Source organism: Copadichromis virginalis, linkage group LG7 (genome assembly GCF_057382275.1).
Source record: "Copadichromis virginalis isolate Kocher_CV1m ecotype Utaka linkage group LG7, C_Virginalis_male_GT1.1, whole genome shotgun sequence".
NCBI lineage: Eukaryota > Metazoa > Chordata > Actinopteri > Cichliformes > Cichlidae > Copadichromis > Copadichromis virginalis.
Genome location: NC_140624.1, coordinates 1527177 through 1539069, shown reverse-complemented (window position 1 = coordinate 1539069; position 11893 = coordinate 1527177). Strand labels below are relative to the sequence as shown.

The 11893-nt window shown below is 42.7% G+C and overlaps 1 protein-coding gene across 4 annotated transcripts in view; it reads left to right on the top strand.

Annotated features, from left to right (window-relative positions):
• The first annotated feature begins 5012 nt into the window (after window positions 1-5012).
• cbfb (core-binding factor subunit beta) overlaps window positions 5013-11893 on the top strand; it is a 28747-nt gene continuing 21866 nt past the window's right edge. For 2 of the 4 annotated variants that reach the window (XM_085461114.1, XM_085461113.1), the window contains exons 1-3: window positions 5014-5430; window positions 5863-5949; window positions 10108-10224. In XM_085461114.1, coding sequence (XP_085317240.1) covers window positions 5353-5430; window positions 5863-5949; window positions 10108-10224 — 282 coding nt within the window. In that variant the 5' untranslated portion in view covers window positions 5014-5352. Of the gene's footprint in view, window positions 5431-5862; window positions 5950-10107; window positions 10225-11893 lie in introns of all 4 variants that reach the window. The other 2 variants (XM_085461111.1, XM_085461110.1) reach the window with 2 other exon arrangements.

Sequence of the window (11893 nt, the reverse complement as noted above, 5' to 3'; positions counted from 1 at the left end):
TACTACCATGAGTAACTGTTTACTGTTGGGACTGCTCTGACCCCCACCCCCCACTTCCTGTGGTTTTTAGACACAGGAAACATACTAACAGTTCACATGTGTAAATAAAGCAACCTACTGAAAAATCCTGCATTACACTAGATCATAATAATCGTTTTGAAAGTGATACTACTGTCCTTAGTGACGTCATTCGACCCAGAGCTTAGGTAATTTATGGAAAGAGTAAATAAATAAGCCCTTACTCGATTAACTTCACTGACAAAGTAAAGTTCAAACTCCCCAACAACACATGTGAGTGAGCATTAAACATGTAAGAGGACTTTAAAGCTACATGACATGAAATAAAGTGGGACCTGTCCAGTGTGCGTGTGAAGATGAGACCAGACTGCACGTCAGAACTCTTTGGCACAGCAACCACAGATTTTCTGTTTAATTAATGAAGCTTTTACTGCGTCACCAGCATTTTTTGGCCTGCAGCAAACACACACACACACACGAGACACTAAAATACTGGGCTTTGTGAGTGTGTGTGTGTCTTCAGGCTATCTGAATGGGTGAAGGGGTTTTGAAGAAATCAATGACACGGGTGTCATAAAAGGAGTGTTTCTTTTCGGAAAAAGGGTTGGGAGCATATGCTGCAGCCTGAGGTCTCGTTCCTAACCCTGGGACTCTTGTTAGGCAGAAAAGTAATGATTAAAACATTTGACCTGCACAGATGCACCACTTATGCTAAACTCCAGATACACATCTTTGAACAGCTGCACTCAGATGTGTGTGTGTGTGTGTGTGTGTGTGTGTGTGTGTGTGTGTGTGTGTGTGTGTGTGTGTGTGTGTGTGTGTGTGTGTGTGTGTTATTAAAGCTTAATTAGATGTGCTTCATTTTCTCTCTGTTCCATCTCAGAGGATCTTTGATCCAAACATATATTTATCTAATCTCTTTAGAAACACCAATAAAACGAACTACATCGCATGCCACGACAAACGCACACACGGAGGTTCGACCTGCTGGATCTTGTTCATAGTTTAATTAAGATCTCTGTCTGTTATTGTGAGACATACCTGAGAGTCTGATAGTCATATTTCCTGCGTACAGTATGTTTGTGTTGACAAGAGAAAAAAGAGATTTCAACATTGTGTTTATATCTCCTTTGATTGCATAAACAAACATCGATTCCTTATTTTGGTGCAAGTGCCGATAAGACTTAGCTGTCAAATGTAAAATAATATCAAACTCGAACAGCGGTTGGTGTCTGTAAGTGTTTTTTGACTATCCCTGGAAGCTTTAATTGCAACAAAGCATACTCGATAGAGAAGCAATGGAAATACCCAAGTGAAACATCTTTGTGTTTCCTGCTGTCTCGTGTCAAAATCTGAGGAAAACTTCAATCCGTCCATTTTCTTCCATTTATGTAATTCAGCTGTCATAGCACCAAAGCTAAGGTAGCCCCAGGACAGGTCACCCATCTGTCACTGTGCTTAGGAAAATGTAATTTATGAGAAACGTAAAGCTCACAAACGTGCATGTTAATAATAAAAAACGTAGTGTATTATGATGCCGTGATCACAGCAGAAGAAGCATACTCGAGTAAAGCACGTTTCTGAAATTTCAGGCACGTTCAGGGAAAAAAGCAGAGAAACTCCAAATATTAAAGCAGCGCGACTTAAACTTTGTTAAAAGAGTTCTGGTTGGTAGGGGAGACCGGGGATAGTTGTAACATTTTTCACATTTCTGTCTGTAAATTGGAGCTCTTTTAAGGTAGTGGATTCAAAATGTAATGCAAAGTATTTACATGTCTCTGCTATTAAATAGTGCAGCTATTTTCTCTGCAGCACAATTACCCATTGCATGGTATGGCCTCAAACACAAAGAGTGAAATGTTACAATTAACCCCATAGTCTGGGTTAGTTGTAACATATCCTGGGGTGAAATGTAACACAATGAAATAAGGGTACTAACAAAATATTAACATGTAATCTTTGTTTATTCAACACATGAATGCACTTACATCCATTTATGTAGGTGTGTGTGTGTGTGTGTGTGTGTGTGTGTGTGTGTGTGTGTGTGTGTGTGTGTGTGTGTGTGTGTGTGTGTGTGACAGAATGCAGAAATCTAACTTTGAACATATTCCAACCCCCCAAAAAAGACAAATTATAAAATTTTCTGCAACTGAATATTTCATTAATTTTGGTTGGTCTTCCTTGAGTTTGGCCTCATTGGCTCAGTGGGCATTATAACCTACAACTCTTGCACCAATTTTGAACATAACAATGAAGCTGAAAAAATGTAGTTGTTCACCAGCATCGCAATTCCATTACTTTTTATCATGGCTTACCTTGGTGTGGTTTGCAGAGTGCTTCAGAAAGATGAGGGAATCAGTTTCTTGCACCCATCCTGATTTATTTCCACTACCAGTACTTCCTACTGGTCCATCTCTGACACAGAGGTCTGCATAATGTATGTGTGGGAACACAAACAGTGGAGGAATTGTGTTGCCAATGGCATTAACCGCATATACAAATGCGACCAGTGAAGCTCTCTCTGCTGATGTCGTTCACAAACTTGTTTAATATAAGTTAAAGTAATAGTGTGGTAACATCTGCATTATTGTTACAACTAACCCAGACTGTTGCTGTTACAACTAACCCAGACTGTTGCTGTTACAACTGACCCAGACTCCTATAGCCACGAACTAGCTAACATTACAGCCAACGGCTAAAACACTAGCACTAAAGACTTACACAGAATATATCCCCATAGACATACAAATAACATAATTTGAGTTTGATGAGTTTAACTGCAAAGCAGATGATGCTATTACAAATTGAAATAAAGTAGAAAAACTTACTTTTTGGCATACAAATTACTTTTTTTCGTGTTAAATTGTCTGTGTTTGACGAAATGTGCTGATTTTTCACATGTGATAGCAGAACTGAATTGGGCATGCACAGGATGAGTCACATCATTTGAAACTTAGCCCTGATTGGAGAAATTGGAAGTGTTACAACTGACCCACGTTACAACTATCCCCGGTCTCCCCTACATTTTCTCGTCCATCGAATGAATCACAATCAGAGGGCGTTATGAATCCAAAGCGTGAATCGTTTTGTTACAGACACTCACGTAAAATGTAAATATGAAACAAAGAACAAAGACCAAAAAGTGGAATCTTAATTACAAATAATAAAAGAATTCCCGATGTCCAGTGTTGGGGAGTAACGGAGTACATGTACCGCCGTTACGTATTTAAAATACAAAATATGAGTAACTGTATTCCGTTACAGTTAGTAGTATGTAGTATTTATTTATTGTCATTGTCAAGAACAATGAAATTGTGTTTGGGGCTTCCATACAACCCAAAAAAAGAAGAAAATAATAAATACCCCTTAAAACCCAAGTGTACATATTTAACCCAGTGTGACTCCAATGCAATAAGACAATCCTTAGCAATAATGTTCGTAGAAATTCAGACAAAGACCTGAGAAACATGACAAAATACAACAATGCAACCCATTCAATATTATTGTACTGTGAGATATGATATCAGATATGATAGTTATCTATTTAAGAAAGAGGGGGGGGGGGGCAGGAGGGGGAAGAGAATAAAGATATGATGCACCAATGCAGACCAGTTCATTGCTATTAAGAAGTTGGATATGGTTATTGTCCGTGAGAGGGGGGCAGAGAGTTCAGGAGCCTCACAGCCTGTGGATACAGGCTGTTGGCCAGTCTGGATGTTCTGGCCTGTATAGACCTGTACCTTCTCGTTATAGCTCCTCATATATAAAGAGGAGCTATAACCTGGAGTTTAACGGCCACAGGTACAATGATTTCCTGCAGCATTCGCTGATGCATCGTGGGTGAATGAGTCTTCTGAGATGGAGAGGCTGTGGGGGATTTTAAACTTGTTTATTTATTTATCTAAGTCCTCACTCTTCTCAGTAACCTGGTATTTCTTTCTGTATGTGTACTTTAAAAGTCGAGCACAGTCTGTCTGAGGAGAAGATGTTCCAAACATTTGTCGATCGCATCAGTAAATCTGTAAATGTGAGAGAACCAGACTGACTGTATGTCTGCACAATCAGAACACCGCCCATCATTTCTACAGCAACACAACATTTGATTTCTTTTTAAAGCAAACACACACCGCCCCCTCTTTATGCTCTCCCTCCCGCTTCCACTTCTCACATAAGGATCCTATAAAGTTACTGCGGCCCAAAGTAGACGCATGCGCGTTAGGTAGCGTGTGTAGTAGTATTATTATTATTGTGAATGGGGGGATGGAGGTGTGGGCATGGGGTAGAGTGGAAATGGGATGGGGGTGGGTGGCTGGGGGGCGGTATTTTCGGTGTACAGTCACAAGAGCGACTCGACGGAGCCAGGAAGTAGACTGTTGATGCCTTCAAGTACTTTCTAAACTGTCGTAAATGTGACCTTTGACAGCGGCGCTAACGACCTGCCAAAGCGTTACCACGAAGGAAAAAAGGAGAGAAAGAGAAAACAAGAGCTCTGTTATTTTATGAGAAACTGAAGGAAGGACTGTAACAAACGGCTGCTTGTACTCCCGACTTCCACAATGATACTGCAGGCTGTTAGTGATGAATTGTAGCTATTTCCTTTTTTAAAATTCATTTTAACTCCGGGCATACTGCATTTTGGAAGCATTTTGACCTTTTGCTAAATCATGCTGATACATGAATGAAAATGCAAATTATGCTACACACCAGACAAATATTTCCTGTGCTGCCAGAGCATAAAACAGCTTTGTTCCCTGGCATCCCTGCATTTATTCTAATAGCAACTTTACAGACTTAAGCGCCTTTGTTTGGTGCTTTAAGGTTATCTGTATCCCAAAAATCCCTCTTGACCCACGGGTAGTCGGTAGGCCCACTGAGAAGAAGCACTTGAAAGTTACAGGTAGACTTGAGACGCGCTCATTTGTTGCCACTTGCTTGAGATCAGACGCTCGTCGGGAGAGGGAGGGAGGGAGGGAGGGAGAGCTACACGGTCAAACTGAGCTTTATCTGTCGCTGTGGGTCACTTAATAAGAGCCATTTGGAGCTAGAGGCGACCCGGAGCGCGCAGGAGCCGCAGGCAGAGGCAGATCATCAGTGTGTCAGCAGCAGTCACAATCACAGAGATCAACAGCACAGAGCACATTGCTCCACACAGGGAAGGAAAAAAACACAGAGAGAGAGAGCGAGAGAGAGAGACGCGGAAGAGAAGTGAGTGAAAGAGAGACTGAGTGAGGGACGGACTGCAGCACACTCTTTAACTTGTACTCTGCGCTGCGGGATAATTACCAAAAAAAGAAAAAGAGGCGAATCTGAAGTGGCCGCAAAGTGTTGGTGAAGATGCCGCGGGTAGTCCCGGACCAGAGGAGCAAGTTTGAGAATGAGGAGTTTTTCCGCAAGTTGAGCAGGGAGTGTGAGGTGAGTCTGCTGCGCTTCTACACTCGGCGGAAATAAAGAGAGAAAGGAGGCTCGTTAGAGGAGAGAAGCGTGCTGTAACAAACTTCACACTGTTGGGTAAAACTAATAAAAACTGGTAGCGCACAGAGAGGCTTTGTTATCAGTTGCTTCGACATTGTTACTCTTTGTTATTTTGCTCTTTCCCTTTATGTCGTTATGGATTTATTTGTGGTATTAATCCTGGATGAACAAAAAAAATGTATGTATTTTTTGTTTTTTTGTTAAAGGTACAAACCCCAGAGTAGAAAGAAGGATCTGTTTCTGACATCAAAAATCTAAATTCCTGTCGCTTATCTTCAAATTGCAGCTTACTGAATATCAATCAGTCCCATTCAGTGCAGATGCCAAATCAAATTCAGCTTTATGAACATGTATGTGTTCTTTTCTCTGTAGATTAAATACACTGGCTTCAGAGACCGGCCCCACGAGGAGAGACAAGCTCGTTTCCAGAACGCCTGCAGAGATGGACGCTCAGAAGTGGTGAGCAAAACAAACATTTTTACTCCTTATAGAAAATAACTGGATGGGAGGGCAGTCCTGTGTACCCATAATGTGACACAAACAGTGGGAAAAGTGCACCAGAAACTTTTCATTTCTATAACAAGCACACTGATGTGGATATGATGTGCAGTGGCTGGATGGTGTGTCTTATTCGCGCTGTTGTGAATGGCACTAGTATATATGAAATTACAAAGACACGATCGCGGCACTAATACGTGACACTACGAAAGCGTATTGTTAAACTGGCTTTGTGCGTGTGCGGATATTTTGATGCGTCCCTGCACCAGGAAGTAGACCTGTTATCAGACATGCAGACCCACCAGACTTTACTTCACTCGCGGGCTTCTTTCCTCTGTGTTCTGCAGCTGCAGTCGTCGCATGTTATCACGCAGGCTTCACGGTTCCAACGAACGCTGTGCAGGAGGCGCGATTTGGGGCCTGAAAGCTGCCACTTAAGCTAAACCTCACCTTGCTTGTCTAATGTTGTTGTACACAGGATCCAGACGACAGTAACGATACAAAAGAGTATTCACTCATTTTTTCAATAATCATGTAACTGATTAATACCTGGTAATTAGATTACTATTTTAGTTTAGATACTCAGTTGTGCTGGGCGGTCCCGTGCTCTGCTGTCGCCTGCGTCACACTGATTTATGTAAAAGTTTTTTCTTTATTTTCACTTACGGAGGAGCAGCCTGTGGGGAGCTGCGGCAGCAGGAGGTAACAGTGAGCTGGCTCTGCCATTTACCCGTTCCCCCGCCTCGCTGCGCTCTTCCAGTGCATCCAGTCAAACGTCCAGTTTGAAATGGATGCCTCCTCACACGAGCTCACTGTCACAGGATCACAATGTCAATTATAGTGCAATGCAGGTAAAACTGCAGTATTCTCCGGGGGATGTTGTACCCAAACAGTGTGAGCAGCATTTAATGTTGCTGTGTTGTGTGAAGGCTTTAAAACAGCTCTGAGTGGGAGATGAATCTGTGAACTCCAAAGTGCAGCGTAGAAGTTGCTCAGTGTCGAACTTTAACAGTCACACAAAGCAACAGTGTAACAGAAACGTATCTGCATATTTTACTGTCTTCACTTCTGTGGAAACACGACAAAGCTTTCTCCTTACAGTAAGCGCAAACAAACCCACGTGACCCGCTTTTGTTTCCTTTCAAACACACAGGGCGCAGTGTTTGCGATCAGCACTTTACCGCGTCAGAGCAAGTCTGGACACATTAATATTCTAATGAGGCGATTAGCCACGTCTGTTTCAAACTTTCTATATCACGCCTCCAATAAAAGGTGAGGTCAGACGAGAAAGCCTTCGGGCTGCTGGCGCAAACACAGAGCAACTTCTGCCGTCTTAGTCATCCTCGTGGTATTTTTCACAAACACGCTGTCATCATCGGGCAGCGGCGGTGAGCCTGGAGGGTGCAGGCCATCTAGTTTTACCATCTTTTAGTGGGCCGCGTTGCGTCTGTCTGTCTGTCCGCACTGTATTTATAAGCCTCTTCTGCCGTGAGAATTGATGGCCACGGTTTTAATGGTTTGACGGCAGCTGTGACATCATGCCTCTGATTTATCTATCGGCCTGACGCCGCTAAAGACCTCCTGCTATTTTAACGGTGAGCGTGAACAACTATTAGACACAATGTGCTGTCGAGGTTGGCCTTTTATGGACGAGACAAAGTCTTTTTAATACTTCTGGATTTTAAAGTTTGACCTCCAACGGATTGGGATGTGTGTGTAGCGACGTCACAACACGTTAACGTGTAGCTTTTAATAAAAGCTGACGTGTGTCAGCTCTGGCGCAGTCAGTCGATTATTAACTTTTAAAAACGATTGGGAAAAAATGACATCAGACCTTTTTCCAAGCAAAGACTTTTAAATCTCTGGGACTTTAAATAAATAGATTTCCAGAACAAACACGTAACTCACGGGCTAACTGTAGAATTCATTTTACTTGACATGAAAAAATCAAAGACAAAGTTTTAGTGGTTTTGTTTTCATTATTTTTTGAAAGTAAAATCAGATGTGCAGAAAGTCTTTAGAGTTCAATGGCTTTTAAAGAAACAGGCATTTATCTCGTTTAAAAAATCCTACTCATTTCTGTGCCTCGGCATTTTGTTAGACACGTACGTATCACGAGAAATGAAATGAGGCACACACACTGATACGTGGCTCTAATCGCAGGGCCAGGATTGATCTGATGAATGGGACAATAATTCAAAGTAAATGATCTTCAGCTCAGCTCATTAGAGATGAGTCCTTTTCTAAACTACTATCGATTTTCCTGCTGCGCTGCTCTCTCTGTCTCTCTGGATGTTCATCTCCTTTGACTTCATTTTCTTTGCTCCTCATACTTCTCTTCATCTCACTTCATGTCCTCCTCCACCTTTGCCTCAGTTTCTTGTCTCCTCTCCTCCACTTCTGTCTTCTTTTCTGCTCCTTTGTCTCCGTTTCCCTCCATCTCTCTTTTTGCCTCCCCTTCCCTCTTTTTTCTCTCCTGCAGTAGTAGGCAGCAAATTAGTATCAGATGGTTGTAATCCAATACTTCAAATACAGCAGAAATGATGACTCGGGTGTTCTCTGCTCCCCTCCGCGTCGTTCTGTCCTTCTTCTCTTTCATTCAGTTTTTGCTCCCTCTCTGATGAGGGACAGATTTGAAAGGGTGCATAATTCATATGCTTCCAGTTTCAGTCGCATCACTAATGCCCTTAGTATTGATCTGTCTCAGCAAACGCAACACATCACACGGACACACAAAGACAGTGGGCGCACACGCACAGATTCGCATTATAAAAACGACATTTTCTAACCTAATTTTCTGCCTCTCTGTTATTCGTTGCTTTCTGACTGCAACGGAGAAATGCATTTTATTGATTTTCATTTCATTTGTGCTTCTGTGCGTTTGTGTGGAGGTACGTGCGCATATTCCGAGCGGAGCACATCCCATTAGAGCGAGAAGCTGTTTTACAGAAATCCGAACAGAAGAAACACTAGAGCCTGGTGTGATTATATGTTTGTGAGGAGAGCAGGCCGCTGTTTCAGTTGGAGCTTTTGTTCTGAGAGGAGAGCGGTTAGACCACGAAGAAACTCAGAAAGGCAAAAGGGAAAGAGGAGGAGGGGGCTTTGATGCATCGAACTTTAACATTTGTCACTTATTTTCAGCATTTCAGGTTTCCTGCTGAATGTGCTGGGATTCTTCTCATTTCTGGACGTTTTAAGAAAAAGGCCATTAACATTGATTAATTACAATAATGCCACTGAACTTCTAAATGCCAGCTTCTGGTTTGTTATCCAGTTTCAAGGCCCAAGCTGAGATATAACAGTAAGGTCGAGTAGATAAAAATGCTCATCCAGAGCCACAGCTGTGCAATATCCCCTTATTATCACTTATCACTCTGAGGTCAATATTAGCCCTCTTTACACCGTTTTAGGATTATTTTTTAATGTGCAGCCTGATAAAGTTCAATAAAAGTCACAAAACAAATAAAGAGCAAGCGACACTGTTAAATGTAACTCAGTTAGTTTGTCTTGTAGCATGTAACACATGAAAGTCCATGTTTGAATTATTGAACCAACCCAAGTAGGTTTTTTTCTTTTTGCCTATCTAACCAAACAGTCAATGGTCAATGGTAACTTTATTGTCCCTAACGGGAAATTGATTTGCAGTATGTCCGTACAAACAAACAAACAAACAGACAACCAACACATCACATACACTCACCAAGATAATATAATAATAAGTGACAGAAAAGGAAAAGTGGAAGTGTAAATGCAGCCGTCCCAAACGGGCCTTCAGCTCCTCTCTTTGCTTGGCCGTCACTGGCTTCCTAATACAGAATTTTGACAGTTGTGCTGTACTGGCATGTACACTGATGCTAAAGCTGTGTTCATGTGTGACAGCAGTAACAGCATCACCATAACTTCACCCGCTGGATAGTGAAGACCTGTGGTACCAAAGTCCTGCATAAAATATATTGTTATTTTTCTCAGAAGCTAAATGAAAATGAGCATTTTGAAGTCAAAACACCAGTTGTCTAAAAAGTTATGTGTTGAGATCTGTTTTCAAAACTTCATGCACATTTCAAATGATCTCGTTTCACCTCTGACCGACTCAATTGTGCATTTTCCATTTCTCCACAGGCCTTCGTAGCGACAGGTACCAACCTCTCTCTCCAGTTCTTCCCAGCCAACCTGCACGGAGATCAGAGGCAGGTTCCTACGAGGGAATACGTCGACTTCGAAAGGGAGTCGGGAAGGGTAGGATGAGTGAAAGATGCACCAGCTCCAGCAAACACATTTCTTTCATTTTGTAGTGTGAAGGGCAGCAGTCAGTGTCAAGCAGCGAGACACACTGTTTGCACCTTTAATCACGCAAACAGCAAAACCTCCACAGGTTTGAAAACAGATGTTTAGTCATGTGTGCTTGATTCATATGACGTTGACATTGTGAAACTTTTAACAAAAAAAATAGAGAAATGGCGTCTGCCCCTTTGCTTTCTGTTCCGCTTTTATTCAAGAAATGAAAATGACACCAAAGACCAAAAAAAGCCTCATGTGAATTTCTGAGTAGACGTGTATCAGGACACATTTGACTTCAACTTTTAGCCAATAACAGCTGACAGAAAAAACACTGATTTGGGTGTCAGGGGTCGTACAGGTGCCCACGATGGACTTGAAGGATCAATGAGCGTGTGGACGCATTTTGTCTTTTTTGCAAAGATAAGCTTTTAAACCAGCGTGGGCTGATTGTGACGCTGTGAACAGGATCTTGTTCTCAGAGGTGAAATCGCTGCCGAGCTTCGTCTCTCACGACAGCAAATTGATGAAAACCTTGTTTGAGGCCTGAGCCTCTTCTAACTTCAAAGAAGTTAAACAACTTAGAGAGCTCAGAAGATGTTAGTTTGCTGCTGTTTCCAAAGTAATATCCACTGCTCGGGAAACCGGCGCTGCCCTGTTTATGTGTATGTTAATTGTGTCCCCTGGCGCCAAGCCTGGACTCTTCCTATGGTTGTGTGTGTGCGTGTGTCAGAAGACCCTCCACGGACACTGGCCAGCTGAAATGAATGCCGGCTGGCGGCTCATTAAAAATGCATTCTGGGGAATCGATGGACCTCCGTGCCCTGAGGCTGACGGGCTAATCTCACACTGTTAATTATTTAGCTCAAGTGCCCTGACGTTGGGAACTCGTGTGTGTGTGTGTGTGCATGCACTCGTGTTAATGGGTGATTAGCATTTTGCAGACTTTGTGTTTAGTGTCAGGCAAAAGGATGCATGCGTATACAGCCGAGGCACAGTTTGCGTGTAAGACTCTCCTCTTCTCTGTCACCTTAATGGTGCTCACAGATCTATGAAGTTTTAATGAGGCCAGCACTTGTCAATGTAAAGCAGCTCAACAGTTGTTTCGTAGCACCAAAGTCAAGGCCTCGCTTTCTGTGTCTCCCTCGTGAGACGAACAATGCTGACGCTCGTGCTGACAGCGTGGCGTTTGACTCCATATTCATGTTTTAAACTGAAACACAAACGAGTCCTTCTGCTCGCTGTCCGGCTCCTTTCATGCTTCTCCAACAAAAGACAGAACGATTTCGGTCTTTTCTTTGATGTAAGATTCATTTCCATTAAAAAATACAGGAGGGCGTGGTTTCCCGAGCGCAAACAATTCCACTCTGCCGTATCAGTGCAGAACCTTTGTTCGTGCACTCGGTGTACAGTTTCTGCAGCGTTACTCCACCAGTATCCCGTCTTTAGTTTCACGCACACAAACACACAAATACACACTCACAGCCTGCCTCGCTATCCCACTGGACCTTCCTGCAGAAGATGACTGTCAGGCCAGGCCAGAGATCTCGTGTACGTTGCAACTTCTTCTCTTAATTACTGTCACGGCTAACCCACACAGAGAAACCCGATGCTTGGGGATCGTTGGGGG